We start from the raw sequence: 17,581 nt of genomic DNA on the forward strand, positions 1-17,581 counted from the left end.
CCAAAAGGTCACATGTCAACTGATAATGAAGTTCAAGACACCATGCTAAAATAATGTTTTTAAATATTTGAAAGCACCATCTTTGGCATTTTTAACTAAAAAAACAAAGAAAAAAGAGTTATCTCCCTCCCCACTCACAACTTCATAAACAAATCCTAAAAAACACACATCTAAAATTCCCCACTCTCTTACTGAACAACACATAGTGGCCTAGCTGTTCTTGGATCCGGAGATTCTGGCAACTTTTCTTAATTTTTATATATGACATCTACATAAAAATCCATTAGCCCACAAGACATGATTTGGTTTTCCTCTATTTGTCCCTCCTCCCTAGGCTCAAATCTCAACACCAAAACCAAGAACAACATTAACAAAGCTTCCTTTGTGTGCCCAATCTTGAAGTTTGTAGCAGTTGCCGCATACTTGTTCTAATGCCTGTTTATTCATGGACCCTCCTCTTCTTTTTCTCCTCCTTATTCACCATTCTCTTTTCTTTCTCCTCTGCCCTCAACCCACAAGGCCAAGCTCTTCTCTCTTGGAAGGGAAGCCTAAATGGATCATTGGATGTGTTGAGCAATTGGGATCCTACTGATGAAACTCCATGTGGATGGTTTGGTCTCACTTGCAATTTCAATAAGGAAGTTGTTGGATTGGAATTGAAGTATGTTGATTTGCTTGGGAATGTTCCTTCCAATTTTAGCTCATTGTTGTCCATGAACAAGCTTGTTTTGTCAGGGACTAATCTTACTGGTACAATTCCAAAAGAGATTGGACAGCTTCAGGGGCTCAAGTTCTTGGACTTGAGTGACAATGCATTGACAGGTGAAATCCCAAGTGAAATTTGTCACTTGCCAAAGCTGGAGCAACTTCATATCAACTCCAACCGACTAGTTGGATCCATACCCGAGGGCATTGGCAACCTCACAAGCTTGATGTGGCTGATATTCTATGATAATCAGCTCAGTGGAGGAATTCCAAGTAGTATTGGCAATTTGAAAAAGCTTGAGATCATTAGAGGAGGTGGCAACAAGAATCTTGAAGGTCCACTCCCTCAAGAAATTGGCAACTGTACCAATTTGGTCATGCTAGGCTTGGCTGAAACCAGCATTTCTGGCTTTCTCCCTACTTCCCTCGGCCTATTAAAAAGACTCGAAACACTTGCGGTTTACACTTCCTTACTCTCTGGCCAAATCCCACCGGAGCTCGGGGATTGCTCTGAGCTCCAAAACATCTATCTTTACGAAAATTCACTCACTGGTTCAATCCCAGCTCAGCTTGGAAACCTCAAAAATCTTCAAAACCTCCTTTTATGGCAAAACAATTTGGTTGGAACAATCCCTCCAGAGCTTGGAAACTGTCAACAGCTACAAGTCATTGACATTTCAATGAATTCATTAACTGGAAGCATTCCTGAATCATTTGGGGGATTGAATTCACTGCAAGAGCTGCAGTTGAGTGTCAATCAGATTTCGGGTCGGATTCCATCACAAATCGGTAACTGCACTGCTCTTACCCACATTGAGCTAGACAACAATGAGATCACTGGTTCCATACCATGGGAATTCGGGAACTTATCGAATTTAACTTTGCTATTCTTGTGGCAAAATCGCCTCGAGGGGGAAATCCCTTCTTCAATTTCCTCGTGTTATAATCTCGAGGCCGTTGACTTGTCACAAAATGCATTGACTGGCCCGATTCCTAAAGGTATATTCAATCTTCAGAAGCTGAACAAGCTACTCCTATTGTCTAATAATCTCTCTGGTCCCATTGCACCTGAGATAGGCAACTGTTCATCGCTAATTCGATTCCGGGTAAGTGATAACAAGCTAACCGGGTCAGTGCCGCCGCAGATTGGGAAATTGAAGAATTTGAATTTCCTCGACCTCGGATCCAATCGCCTCACTGGAATCATTCCACCGGAGATCTCTGGATGCCGGAATCTGACTTTTCTAGACTTGCATTCCAACTCAATTATTGGCAATTTACCGGTGAATTTGAATCAGCTTGGTATCCTCCAATTCATTGATGTTTCTGATAATTTAATTGAAGGCACTTTGAGTCCAAGTCTCGGCTCTCTGAGTTCACTCACCAAACTTGTTCTCGGGAAGAACAGGTTTTCTGGTCCGATTCCAACTCAACTCGGTTCCTGTATGAAGCTTCAGTTGATTGACTTGAGTAGTAACCAACTCTCCGGCGACATTCCGGCGAGTGTTGGTAAAATTCCTGGCCTGGAAATTGCACTGAACCTCAGCTGGAATCAGCTTTTCGGTGAAATTCCGGCAGAGTTCGCCGCGTTGGACAAGCTCGGTGTGCTGGATATTTCTCATAATCAGCTTTCAGGTGACCTCCATTTTCTCGCAGACCTACAAAATCTCGTGGTTCTCAATGTCTCACATAACAATTTATCGGGGCACGTGCCTGACACCTCATTCTTCGCGAAACTCCCACTCAGTGTGCTTGCTGGCAATCCAGAGCTTTGTTTCTCCGGCAACCAGTGCTCAGCCGATAGGGGCGGCGGTGTGCGGCGTAGCAAGGCGGCGAGGGTGGCGATGATAGTGTTGCTTTGCACTGCTTGCGCTCTCCTTCTGGCAGCTCTCTACATCATTCTCGGAGGCAAGATACGGAACCGTAGGGCCCACGATTACGATCTAGATGGCGACAATGACGTGGAACTGGGCCCACCATGGGAGGTCACGGTGTACCAAAAACTCGACTTATCGATCGCTGACGTGGCAAAATGTTTGACAGTTGCTAATGTCCTTGGCCGTGGTCGGTCCGGCGTTGTGTACAAGGTGAATATTCCGTCAGGATTAACGATCGCCGTTAAAAGATTCCGAGCATCGGAGAAGCACTCAATGTCGGCATTCTCGTCAGAGATTGCCACGCTGGCACGTATCCGACATCGGAACATTGTTAGATTACTTGGTTGGGCAGCTAATAGAAAGACTAAGCTATTGTTCTACGATTATTTACCCAATGGTACACTAGGTGCATTTTTACACGAGAGTTGTGGAGGCTTAATCGAGTGGGAAACTAGATTCAAGATTGCATTAGGAGTGGCAGAGGGCTTAGCTTACTTGCACCACGACTGCGTGCCGCCCATCCTTCATCGCGACGTCAAGGCTCAGAATATTCTGTTAGGAGATCGTTACGAGCCATGTTTAGCTGATTTTGGACTTGCTAGACTCATGGAGGAGGAACCTGGTTCATTTTCAGCAAATCCACAATTTGCTGGATCTTATGGCTACTTTGCCCCAGGTAAATATTTCTCTTCTTCCTAATTCAAGTTTATTACTTTTCAAAATCGACTAGTTATTATTCATTACTATAATAGTGGCTTGGTTCGTAGTGAATCTAGGTAATTTCGTGATATTTCATTTATTACTTAGTCCAAGGTAAACATTAGAATAATTGAATGTTTATTCTTATGTAAGAACTGAATGCGAGGAAGGGGAAGAGGACAAATATTAAGTACAGCAAATGCAGAAGTAGAAGAATTTAGTTTAGGTTGCTTCCATAGGGATGGCATTGTGTCACTATTTTGACAATAGGTGCATGTGAAGGCATGTGCTAGCTTTAAGTATGTGCAAAACTAAGTTTGTCATGACATACTTGGCCTACAGTACTATTTCCCCATCTTTTTGCCTTGTATGGCCCTAAAGATACTTAGGATGGGGCATAGTCTAAAAAAACCAGAACCAAGTTAGTGGGCACACTTTCACAGCCAAGCATGGACACATTGCTGCTGCTTCCATACCTTTTTGGCCATTCATTCTTGTCAGATTGTGATATGTGAAAAAAATCACCCAACCAATGCCTTTTGTTATGGTCTCAAAACATCATGATCAAATAGTCGATTAAAATCTGGCATGAAAAGGACTAAACTCTTTTCTATTTGTTTGTCTCTTGCAGAGTATGCTTGTATGCTGAAGATTACAGAGAAGAGCGATGTTTTTAGCTTCGGAGTTGTGTTGCTAGAAATCATTACGGGGAAAAAGCCAGTCGATCCGTCCTTCCCTGATGGCCAACATGTTATACAATGGGTACGCGACCACCTAAAGAGCAAGAAAGATCCAGTTGATGTAATTGATCCAAGATTACAAGGACATCCTGATACACAAATTCAGGAAATGCTTCAGGCCCTTGGAATAGCCTTGTTGTGTACTAGTAATCGGGCTGAAGATCGGCCAACAATGAAAGATGTGGTGGCATTACTCAAGGAGATTATCCATGAGCATACAACAGGAAGTGAAGCTAAAAAGACGTCGAGCAACTCCTCAAAAATGCCCGATGCTTCAGTGTTTTCTTACTCATCTTCATCTGTGACTCCAGCCCAGTTGTTACGACTCCAAGGGTCATTTAATTGCTCTCTTACTCACTCATCTTCCTCTGTTAGCTATAACACCACAAACCAACAATAAAGTGGTGATAGTCAGTGATAGATCTGTTATTCTTTTGAACTAGATAGTATTAGCATCGTAAATTAAGGAAGTAGAGGGAGCATTCTGGTCAATTTGATTATTTAGCAAATGAAATCCGTTGTATAGCAAAGTCAACATTTTCTTTACTTTGCAGTAAAAACTAACACTATTCATTCAAACGGCCTTCTAAAATAAAAACGAAGAGAAATGGAAAGTTGCTAGCAGCCGTTGATTGTCATTTTGAAGTGATTGACAATTGGAAAGTCAAATAACTTAGAAGTCTTTTTGGTGAGTTCATCCTTTAAATTCTTAGACTGAACCAATTGTATTTTTACAATTGTGGGTTCTTATCTACCACATGTTATAAATTTTATTGGATTTTACATAGAAATTTGTTCTCCATATCAAAAATATAGGATTCAGATGACCGCAACGTTGCATCCGCCACTTAGAGGGGCACCCTCTAAAAGTAGTAGGGATTAGGGGTAGTTGGGAGTGGGAATGTGGGAAGGTTGGGGCAATGATTGAAAGGGTGACCCTTATGCCTTAAAAAAGCCTTAAACCACTGGTGTTTCTGGCTCCATAGCTATTGTCCAAGAATTACAAGAGAAGAAGCTTCTGCCAATCCAACAAACTGAAATGTTATCATCTACATAACTCAAGGACCCCTCAACCCCCACTATGTGACAGAGATATGTACGACCCAACCTACAAATGAGTGAGGAAATATATCACCAATTTGGAAGACAAAAACAGAGCTTATGCCGACTCCAAAAAGCTAAGGCGAACCCACAACACTGTGACGTTTTTCGAGTTAAAAAACAGAATACAAGTGTCACTCTCTATTTCTAACTTTCAAGTTGATTTAACTCTTCAAAAGCATTGTCATGGTTTGACAAAAGCATGATACCTAAAGTATTGTTTAATTCAAGCTTGTGTTTGCACCTTCATTAGAGGGATTTCACTTGAACACGTCCACAAACTTGTGGATAACTATGGACCTACAGACTACACGCTAAGTGGAACATTTGTCTTTAGTGGTTTGTGCATCTGCTCTGCTTAGAAAAAAGAAAAAATGGCTATGAAGTCTCATATACTTGTACACATACAAATCACATAAACAATTACTCGTATATAAATCCATCATACGGAAGCAGAAGTTGTTTGACCAGCCAAGTACACGGAATGCATTTGGCCAAGCTTCTCAAGAGGCCAAAAGTGTTTTTCTTTTTTTTTCTTTTCAGAAGCACTTTTTTCCCTAACTTGAGGTATTTGGCCAAGCTTTTTGGGGGGAAAGAGTGCTTTTGGGAAGAAGCAGAAGTAGTTTCTGAGAAGCAAAAAAAAGTAGCTTCTTCCCAAAAGCAGAAGCAGAAGCAGTTTTGACTTTTCTTCTTACCTAAAATACACTTAACAAAATATAGTATATATCAAAATAACCATTAAACCTAATACTTAGGATATTAATGTATAAGTATTTCTTTTTATTTTTAGTATAGCTTTCTAATATATAGTGGCGTTAGATGGTGAATGCTTTTATATTTGTTGAATGAATTTTAATATATTTAATTTATATTAAAAGAACTAAGTAGTTTTTAATTTTTTTAATTTTATTTTCATATTTTACTTAAATAAAATGAAAAGATTTAATTATTGCCTATAATAACAAATTTTTAAGATTATTTATTTACTTATAATATTAACTATTAAGTAAATCTATTCATGTTCTCATTCGTAATTTGATACCTAAAAGCACTTTCTGAAAAGCTTAGCCAAATACAAATTATTGCTCAAAAGTGCTTTTCAGAGTGATTAGCCAAACACAAACTGTTTTTCTCCAGAAGTACTTTTTTCAAAAGCACTTTTAAAAAAAACACTTCCCCAAATAAGTTGATTTCTCCAGCTTGGCCAAACATGCTATTAGCTTATGACTTTATCAGAATCTATGTCAATAACTATGGAATTTGAGATGCAACTTAGTATTTCATCTTATATTACTTAAGCATAGAGTTTTTAGGGCCACTATAATTCTTCTACATTTTACCTTCCTTTCCACCGTTAGATAAATGGACAAACTTAATGAGAGAAGAAAAAAATATCCTAAAATTATTATTGCAACCAAGAATTCTGTCATTTTATTTTTCACTATGGACTCAAAGTCTCAAATGAAGAAGCGGTCACGAGAGGATGCTGGATGCGCATGCAAGACGAGCAGAGTGCAAATGTAAACTGTTGGGTAAGTCTAGAAAGTGGGCTACTATCACATGGCAATTAGATCTGGTCAAGGGTGGAGCTACTATAACTGAAACATGATCAATTGGATATTACTTCCTAAAAAATTATATTGTGTTTATATATTGTTGAAAAGAGCAGTAGTAGCAATACTTGTACATAGGCTGTGGGAGTTGTACATGTCAGTTAGAGTTAGTTAGATTTAGGTATATGGTTAATTGAGTAGTTAAGCTAATTAATTGTATTGAGTGAGTATGCAGTATGAATAAGGATAGATATATACGTGTATAGTTAGTCTTTTATTTTCTCAATATCAGAACAAAGTATTCCTCTCTTTCTTCTCTTGCTTCGTCTGCATCTTTTCTCTTCGATCAATTTCGCTCAAATATGGTATCAGAGCCATAGATTCATGGATTTTCCGAGCTGAATTGTTGCGGAATTGGGGACTATTATTGAAGAATCAACCTTATTGTGACAAAAATTTGAGAGAATTGAGGAATTGGTACGGATTAGCCCTAGAATTTCACGATCGCTGTGACAAAGGTTGTTTTGCCCTAAAATCCAGTAACATTTACAATCGGAGGCCTTTATTCATTCCTACCTTCATATTGAGCTGAGTTTTGGTTTCGAATTACTGAGAAATTGAATGTGAAAATGCCGCAATCTGGAGAAATTGAGAAGAACAATGGAGAGAAGTTCACAGATATTCGTCCTAAGCATCCTCTTTACCTGCATCTATCGGATAGTCCAGGTAGTGTTTTCCATATCAATTAATGAGAATTAATAACTATTCAACATGGAGCAATTCTATGAAAGTTGCGTTATTGGGCGAAGAACAAATAAGGGTTCATAGATGGAACATGTTATAAGGAACATTACAAAGGCGACTTAGAGCATGAGTAAGAATAGCGTAATACTTTCGTTTTATCATGGATCACTAATTCTGTTTCAAAAGAATTAGCAAATGGAATGATGTATTCAACTAATACTACCAGTGTTTAGATAGATCTTAAGGAACGATTTGACAAGAAGAACTTGACTAGAATTTATCAATTGCTTCGTGAAATCTACACCATAAGTCAGGGTACATCCTCAATATCAGAGTATTACTCAAAATTGAAGAGTGTTTGGGATGAATATTGGTCCATGGTACCTTTGCCATGTGACTGTGCAAAGCACAAAGAGTATGCAGAACATATAGAGCAACAGAGACTTGTACTGTTCCTAATGAGATTGAACGAGACATATGCCCAATCTAGAAGTCAAGTGTTGCTAACAGTTCCTGTACCAACCCTCAATCAAGGCTACAATATGATCATGTATGATGAAAGCCAAAAGATTCAGTCCAACATGATATCGCAACTTACACCAACACTATAATAGATAAACTTGAATGATCCTACAGCTTTAGCTGCCACACAAAACAACAGGTTCAAAAGAAATAATGGACAATACTGTAATTATTGTAATATGAAAGGACACAAGAGAGAAAACTGCTACAAGTTGGTGGGATATCCACCCAATCACAAATTCAACAAAAGGAGAACCTATGATAGACCACAAAGCTCAGGAGGTAACATAGGACATTCAGCTAACAATGTCAATCATGTTGAAGAACCAGAAGCAAGTGGACCATCATGGATTAGCAGCATGTTAATGTTCACTTTAGAGCATATAATCAGCTTCAGAAGTTGATTAACCAAGAACCAGTAGTTGCAGAAGCCAAGGTTAACATGGCAGGTACAAAGGAATTCCTTGACACTTGTTTGCTTGCAGGTTCTGAACCTAATTCCTGGATAATTGATACTGGGGCCTCGAATCATATGGTTTCTAGCCTGGACCTTTTAACTCAATCTACTATTGTGTTAACTAATACTAGTAAAATTCATCTTCCAAATAGAAATATTATATCTGTAACATATACATGGTCACTAACTCTTTCTGATGATCTTGAACTGTGTAATGTGCTTCATGTTTCAAATTTCAAATACAACTTATTGTTAGTCTCCAAACTTACCAAAGAACTAAGATGTTCTGCATTATTCTTCCATGAGTTTTGCATTTTTTAGGACCTTTGCACTGGCAAGGTGAAGGGGATTGGTAAAGAGAAGGATGGCCTCTACATACTTCAACCTGCCAAGAAGCCATCACCTATCAAAACACCTGAATAGTCATCAGTCACAACATTCAATACAATAGTACCTACTACAGATTCTTGTCATATTTCTTCTATTTCAGTTTCAGCTTCTACTCCAGCTTCTACTATCCTTTCATCAAATAATTCAGATCACTGCTCTATATGGCACCAAAGACTTGGTCATGCCCCAGTAGCAGTCCTACAGAAAATTCACTTTCTAAAACACCATGAGTTGAATAAAGAGTAGTTGTCTTGCACTATCTGTCCTTTAGCAAGGCAAACTAGGCTCCCCTTTCCTATTAGTCATAAGAAAACTATAACCCCTTTTGAACTTGTACATATGGATATGTGGGGTCCATATAGACAATGTACTTACAATGGGTATAAATACTTTCTTACTATTATAGACGATTACTCTAGAATGACTTGGATCTACTTGATGAGAATGAAAAGTGATGTGTTCTTGTTAATTAAGTCATTTATTGCACTTGTTAAGAATCAATTTTCTGCTTCCATCAAGATATTAGGTGTGATAATGGTCTTGAATTTTTAATGCTCAATGTGCAACTTTTTTTACTTCTCTTGGAATTGTCCATCAGAGTTCTTGTGTACACACTCCATACCAAAATGACATAGCTGAACGAAAGCATAGACATCTACTTCAAATGGCTAGAGCCCTTAGGTTTCAGTCTCATGCCCCTTTGAATTTCTGGGGAGAATGTGCTCTTACAACTGCCTTTATCATTAATGGATTGCCTTCTTCAATTCTTTCAGGGAAATATCCTTATGAGTTGTTTCATGGTCAACCACCTTCACTTTTTCACCTTAAGGTGTTTGGTTGCTTGTATTATGCAACCACATCATGCTTCACAGACAAGGTATCTTCTAAAGCCATTCCTGCAATCTTTATGGGTTACTTAGAGACTCAAAAAAGGTATAAGCTATATAACATTTCAACAGGAATATTTTTTGTCAGTAGAGATGTATCTTTTAGAGAAACTATATTTCCTTTTAGACATCCCAAGTCCACATTTCTACAATCACATTTTTCTAACTCAACTCCTACCTTTTCTAGTCCAGCCTCTATTCATTCCTGTGATGATACATTTCCTATCATGGATAAGGTGCCACCCAATTTGTCTCCAGCTTCTGTTCTAACTCCAGAACCCCTTATTGCACAACCAGAACCTTCTAGTCCACAATAGCCTCCATCTCCTGTTATGCAACCTAACTTGACTCCCTCACCACCTTCTCCTATAGAGCAACATCCCACTTCTATTTCATATGTCACTTTGAGGAAGTCTGCCAGGACATCTAGTCCTTCTTTGTGGTTGACTGATTATGTCCATCAGGTCAAACCTACTTCCACTCTTTATCCTATTTCTTCTTCCCTCAGTTACTCTTTTTATCACCATCTTATCAAGCTTGTCTAACTTCTTACTCTTCCATTGTTGAACCTACAACATTTGATCAAGCTGTTAAAGATAGCAATTGGGTACAGGCTCTGGAACTTGAGGTTCAAGCCCTCACCACCTTCTCCTATAAAGCAACATCCCTCTTCTATTTTAGATGTCACTTTGAGGAAGTCTGCCAGGACATCTAGTCCTTCTTTGTGGTTGACTGATTATGTCCATCAGGTCAAACCTACTTCCACTTTTTATCCTATTTCTTTTTCCCTCAGTTACTCTTTTTATCACCATCTTATCAAGCTTGTGTAACTTCTTACTCTTCCAATTGTTGAACCTACAACATTTGATCAAGCTGTTAAAGACAACAATTGGGTACATGCTTTGGAACTTGAGGTTCAGTCCCTTACTAACAATAACACCCGGGAGTTGGTAGATTTACCTGCAGGCAAGACTCCAATTGGCTGCAAATGGGTTTATAAAATGAAGTACAAGGCTGATGGGATTGTGGAAAGATACAAAGCTCGGTTAGTTGCAAAGGGGTTCACTCAACAGGCGGGTTTGGATTACCATGAGACCTTCTCACCTGTGGTGAAGATGGTCACGGTTAGGAGTGTTGTTGCTCTAGATGCTTAGTATGGTTGGCCTTCGCTTCAGATAGATGTGTACAATGCCTTCCTTTAGGGTGACCTTTCGGAGGAAGTTTACATGTCATTGCCTCAAGAGTTTGGTAGTTAGGAGGACTCTAGAGTGTGTAGACTACTCAAATCCCTCTATGGCATAAAACAGATTAGCAGACAATGGAATTTAAAGCTCACCTTAGCTCTCACAGAGTCTGGTTTCAACCAATGCAAATTAGATTATTTACTGTTCACTAATTGAGAGTGCCATAGTGATTGCAATAAAGGGTCTGATATATCCTTCCACTATTAACAATTGTTTAAAAATGTCTTTTGTTATACTATCAGGTCAAAAGACTCCTTACCATTACACTATTAAATAAAAATATTCCTAAATAGATGGAATAGACACATGGCGTTGATTTAAGGTTCAAGGCCATCTGGTTCCTTTTAATAACTCAAATTGGACCGAACCTGCTCCGACCCACATACTTTACCCACCCTTTCTCCAACTAAAAACATGGGAACCTAAGGTAGTGGACCACTTTACACTTTCTCTTCTCTTTCACTCTCTCTAGAAGACTCTGCTGGAACCCAGACGAAAATTGTTGATTTCCACTGCAGATGCTCTAAAGGTAATATTTTTTTCATGAAAAGGCTTCATTTTTCTTTCCTTAATTGTTTCTTGATCACTATTTTGTGTGTTATTTATGTTTTCTAGGGTTTTTCATCTAGGGTTTTGATTTGTTGTGTTTAATCGACATCCATACATTTATTTCTACACTTTCAGTTATATATTCATATTTTTTGTCTGCTTCAAATGTTTGCATGCTTTATTATTGATATGGTCCCGATGTGAAGTTATTTTTGATCTCGATGTGGTTTTTTATTTTGTTAGCTGGTTTAGGGTTTCTTTTGGTCTCAATATTCTGAGCTTTTTCTGTCATTTAATAGGTAAATTTATCCCTAATTGTGTTACTTTTTGATTATAGTATTATGTGAGTAAGACCACCTTCAATAATTTTTTGATTAATTTATTAAGTAGTGGGCCTGAAAGTGAACTTTTATGTTGGCTGGTCCCAAGATCTGAACTTCTTCTTTATTTATTAAGTGAAGTTGTCCCCAATTGTGTGACCTTTTGGTATTAAAGTATTCTATGAGTAGACCACCTTCAATGGTGGTATGACAGAGATGAATGTGGTCTTTTTGGTGTAGAAGGGGGACCCCTAGTCTTAACTGATTTTTTACTTCAATTTCCCTTTTTAGTTCTGCCTTTTTATTAGTTTCTTTATTCTTTGATAACTAAACTTATTTGCTATATTTGTGGGTTATTGAAGATGGTGTTAATTGATATAATATTCAATTATGGTGGTGATTGGGTTACACAGCCTAATGTCTTATACACAAAGAAACTGGTGCACACTTGGATAAGTTATAATTCAGACCTACTTTCATATATAGACATAGTGAATGAATATATAAATGAGGTAGGGTTTGTAGGGGTTCAACTACTTATTATTACTAGTCCTTCTGGTAAATTTTATGAGAATGAGGGGGATGTTGGGATTAGACATTTACTGGGCTTGATATCTGATGAATATAATGTTGTTAACCTTTATGCCGTGGATGAATGTGAGCCCCATATTCATGGTATCCCTGATATTGTAGACCATACAAAATCATACACCTATGAGGATGAGGCTTGTACTGACTGCAGCTTAAGTGACTTAAAATTTAACTCTAGTTCTGATTCAGAAGAATATGATTCTGAAAAATTAGAAATATTGAAAGTACAAAAAAAGGAGATAACTAAAGAACTTAATGAGTACAAATAATTGTATAAGGGTATGCCCTTTAAGGACATACCAGAAGTTAGAAAGTGTATGAAGTTGTATGCTTTGTCAAACAAGAAAAAATTAGAATTGTTGAAGAGTGAACGAATAAGGCTTAGGTATAAAGGTGATATATTTGGTTGTCCCTTTTTGTGTTTGATATCCAAAGAGAGGAATGGTGGGGTTAAGATCAAGACCTTAAATACAGAACATAATTGTGGTGTTGCTTATGATAACAATACAATTGATTTCAGTACCATTGCATAATATTTCAAGCTTAAATTATAGGATAATCCTAAGTATAAGGTAACATAGATATTGGCAGATTTGAAGAGGGTTTTGAACTAAATATAAGTCATGAGAAGTGCAAGAGAGCAAAGAGAATGCTCTTGGAAAGCTTAGATGGTAGTTTTAGTGATGAGTACAACAAACTTTAAGCTTATGCAATTAAATTGAGAGATAGTAATCCAGGCAGTGATGTGATTATAAACCTTTCAAAGAATGCACTTGAAAAAGGGAGAAAAAGATTCTTAAGGATGTATATTTGCTTTCAAGCTTTAAAGATGGGCTTCAAGCTAGGGTTGAGACCTTTTATTGTTCTAAATGGTACATTCTTAAAGGGGAAAGCTAAAGGCCAACTGCTAGTAGCTGTTAGACAGGATTCACAGAACTATTTCTATCCTTTGGCTTGAGCAGTTGTTGATAAAGAGACAAAGAATTCATGGAATTGGTTGCTGCAGTTGCTTCAACATTCTCTGGACCTCTAGGATGGGGAAGGAATTACCTTCAAGTTAGACATGCAAAAGGTATTTCTATTTCAATCTATTTCTGTCATCTTATATATATGTTTTTTCTATGTTTGTCCTTTTATATTCTGTCAATTATATTTCAGTCCTTTTTCTATTATGTCCTATATTTCTATTTTTTCTATGTTTGTTCATTATCATTCAGTCTTTTTTTGTTCTGTCTATTTTTGTTTTATAGTTTTGTCCATGATCTACTATTGTTGTTTTATATTTCTGTTTATTAGATTTTTCATGAGGCATTTCTATCCTTAACCATTGTTGTTTTTTCTTATTTCTGTCCATCTTAATTCTTTCAATTTGTTGTCATGAAATAGTCTAAGTGACTTTATGTTTCTGTAACTATTATAGGGGTTAATTGATGCTGTTAGAACTGTCATTCCTCAATTACAACATAGGTATTGTGTTAGACATACTGAGGCTAACTGGTGCAATATATACAATACTGGTGAAAACAAAAAACTACTTTGGTGGTGTGCATGATCTACTTATGAGGAGGAATTCAAGGACCAACTAAAGAATTTAGGGGAGTATAACAAGGATGCAACAACTGATTTGTTAAAGTACCCACCTTTGGCTTGGTGTAGAGAATATCTGGACACGTTGTGCAAGAATCAGTCAGTTGATAACAACTTAACTGAATCCTTCAACAAATGGATTGTGCAGGAAAGGCATACGCCAATAATAAAGATGTTGGAGGACATTAGAATCAAAGTGATGATCCTGTTAAGATAACTTGAAGATGAAGTGAGGAGTTGGAGACATGACTTTAGTCAAAAAAGCATGAAGTTGTACAGTGAGTACATGCAAATTGCTCAATCAGCTTGTAGAGTAAATGCCAATGGAGAAAATGACTATGAAATGTCACAAGGTTCTGATAAGCATTGTGTATAGTTGTGAGGAAGTGCACCTGTAGGTAGTGAGACTTTACAGGAATCTGATCTCGTCCAAGTCATACCTTTATTTAAGGTTATGAAACGGTCGATGCAATAGTAATACCCAACAAGGAGTCAGGGTCGATTTTCCACAGGGAGCTATGAATGTATTTAGGTGTATATATTATGAGGTATGAGCTTGAATTATCTCAAATTGCACTTCCACAAACTTGAGTTGTTTCTAGGTCTAATTTAAACTAAGATTACAAACTAAGAATTGAAACTAGGCAATTTTTTATTTTTTTTGTTTTTATTTTTCAAATGATTTAAAAGGCCTAGGACTATGACCTTCACCTAGGTGTTTGACTAACGGGTCGTAAACTTTTACGCTTGTTTTATTGGTCGGGGTGCATTATAGCTATCAACACTCGAGTACCCACTCAATACCTCTCGGTCAGAGAGTGATTTTTCCCAATTTGGGTTTCTCGAGTCCAAATGGGTATTGAACAAAATGGTTGATATAAAACTCAATTCGGGTTTTACAATCTCTAGGTTCAACCTTTTAATTGGGATTAACAATCTCTTAATTTACCCTATTTCTTATTAGCCAAGTTTTCCTAGACTAAGTATCTCTTTCTTAAATAGAGACCAAGCCAAATAGGCATGAACTAATGTTTGAAACCATTAATTCTACAATTACAAGCAAGAACAAGGCTAAATAATAAACACTCAACCATAAACAAGCAATAAATTAAACACCCATTAAGATTACCCTTTAGGGTTGGGTCACAACCCTAGATAAAATCTAGCTACTCATGCTTAGGATAGAAGAAATAGAAGAAGAAATGGTAATTAAATCCATATTGATAATTAAAATGATGAAATCTATATTCAAGAAACTCAAAATAGTAAAAAGTACTAAAGAGAGTAAAGAAAACCGTATACTGTAGCTGCTGATGTCAAAACTTAACCTTAAAAAGTGAAACTCTTCTATTTATACAGAGCTTGAATTTTCGGACAAAAATACCCTTTTAGAGGTTCTGCAGCCGCAGAATTCCATGTGCGGTCCGTATTTTGCTTCAACCTGACAGGATTGGAAACTTGCAGCCGCATAATTCTGAACTGCGACCGCACTTCCCTCTTTCTGATGTCCGCACAAATGTGATTGCGGCCACACTTTACTCTTTTGCGGATCGCACAAATGTGACTGCGGCCGTGTAGCTATTCTTCTGCAGCCGCACAATAATTGTGCGGTCCGCACTTCTGTTGAACTTGTTGTCACACCTCCTTTTTACTACCCCGAGAAGGGTATAAGGGAGTTTTTTCAATTTAAGTGACAATCGAAACGAGATTATTTTGTTTATTCAGAGTCACCACTTGGAATAGTTTATGGTGTCCCAAGTCACCGATTCAAATCCCGAATCGAGGAAAGATGACTCTGTTTTATAGTCCGCGAACACAGAAATCCGGGTAAGAAATTCTGTTAACCCGGGAGAAGGTGTTAGGCATTCCCGAGTTCCGTGGTTCTAGCACAATCGCTCAACTATTATTATTGGCTCAATTATCTGATTTTAAAAAACTTTTAAACCTATGTGCATTTTTAACTTTAAAACCGCTTTTATTTATTTTAGAAATTGACTTAAGGTTATTTAAAATACATCGCAAGCCACGCTACATGAAATTCACCCATGGTTCACGACACGTTCTATTAACCTTGTTGGAAATTAAGACCGGGTCACATGAAATGCACCCCCGGATCTTAGTACCCAAGATAATTATATTCAAAGCGCCTAAAGCAAACTACGAAGTTCATTTTTAATATCTAAATTAACATTGGTGAGGGCCATAAATGATTTAATTGCTTATGGCACACCTCAAGCCTAGTTCTGCAAATGATTCCTTGGTCTAGTCTTACGGGGGCCATAAATTATAAGTTTTGTGTATATGACACACCCCAATCTAATTAAAGAGTCCTAATTAATTAAAGATTGAGGTAGTTTGAGTTTTGTTCAAATTAATTCGGTCTTCATTACTATATGCAGGCTATTCAAAGTGCTACATATTGGCCTAACATTTGGAGAAAGCGGATTTCAGACTTAAATAACAATAGACAACAATTTAAAAGGCATTGGGCTCAAGATGAGGCCCAAAACTGGACGGGATTAGCAAAAGGGGTTCTGGATGCAACTGGGCCAATGACAAAGGCCCAGTTGCGTGATTCATGGCAATTACTTGAAACAAATTACATTTTTCATGAGAAATCTTGAGATTAAAACAAGTACTGACAATTCTTGCAAGTTTTAAACAGATGCAAAGTGTATTTTGATGCCAAATCACATTCTATAATGAAGAGGCAATAACTGATGTTATAAAGCTCATACACAGTTTGTCTCACTATTTAAAATATAACAAAATTCATGAATTCTATCCAAATTGTGACGACCCGACTGGTCGTCTTAAGAATTAACGCCCCGATCCCCTATTAACTGCTTTCCCCGAGTTTATTTTTGCTATTTTGATTTGCCGGGAGGTTCGGTTTTGCGTTTCGGAGATTTTTCGGACTCTTAGTCCCGAAATGAGAGCTTAAGTGTTGGAAGGTTGGCCGTAGTTGTAACAATATGAAGACGGCCTCGGAATGGAAATTCGATGGTTCCGTTAGCTCTGTTGGGTGATTTCAGGTTAGGAGCGTGTTCAGATTGTGTTTTGGAGGTCCGTAGCTAATGTAGGCTTGAAATGCCGAAGGTTGAATTTTTGAAGTTTCCGATTCGATAGCAAGATTTTGGTTTGAGGGTCGAAATGGAATTGCGAGAGTTGCGGTGGTTTCATTGTGTCATTTGGGATATGTGTGCAAAATTTTAGGTCATTCGGACGTGGTTTGGTTGGGTTTTTAATCAAAAGTGGAATTCGAAAGATTTTAGAAACTTAGGCTTGAATCCGATGTGGTTTGGTTGATTTGATGTTGTTTGAAGTGTTTTGATGATTGGTACAAGTTTGAATAAGGTATTAGGTGATCTTTGTGCTTTTGGTTGAGGTCCCGGCGGCCTCCGGGGTGATTTCGGATGGTTAACGGAGAGTTTGGAATTTTTGAGGAAGCTTCAGATTTTCTGCTTCTGGTGTTTCTGCACCTGCAGATTGGGGACCGCATGTGCGATGCCGCAGATGCGGAGGAAAGGAGCGCAGAAGCGGAAAGGGCCTGGGGAGGCTGGAACCGCAGAAGTGGCTTAGGGGTCGCATCTGCGATACCACAGATGCGGAAAA

The 17,581-nt window shown here is 37.9% G+C and overlaps 1 protein-coding gene across 1 annotated transcript; it reads left to right on the forward strand.

Moving 5' to 3' along the window:
- The first annotated feature begins 291 nt into the window (after positions 1-291).
- LOC104247848 (LRR receptor-like serine/threonine-protein kinase RGI3) lies at positions 292-4,659 on the forward strand. The gene is made up of 2 exons (XM_009803971.2): positions 292-3,258; positions 3,913-4,659. Exons 1-2 carry the CDS (start codon positions 432-434, stop codon positions 4,419-4,421), a joined length of 3,336 nt encoding a protein of 1,111 aa, XP_009802273.1. The 5' UTR covers positions 292-431; the 3' UTR covers positions 4,422-4,659.
- Positions 4,660-17,581: the final 12,922 nt, after the last annotated feature.

This window comes from Nicotiana sylvestris, chromosome 3 (assembly GCF_000393655.2).
Source record: "Nicotiana sylvestris chromosome 3, ASM39365v2, whole genome shotgun sequence".
NCBI lineage: Eukaryota > Viridiplantae > Streptophyta > Magnoliopsida > Solanales > Solanaceae > Nicotiana > Nicotiana sylvestris.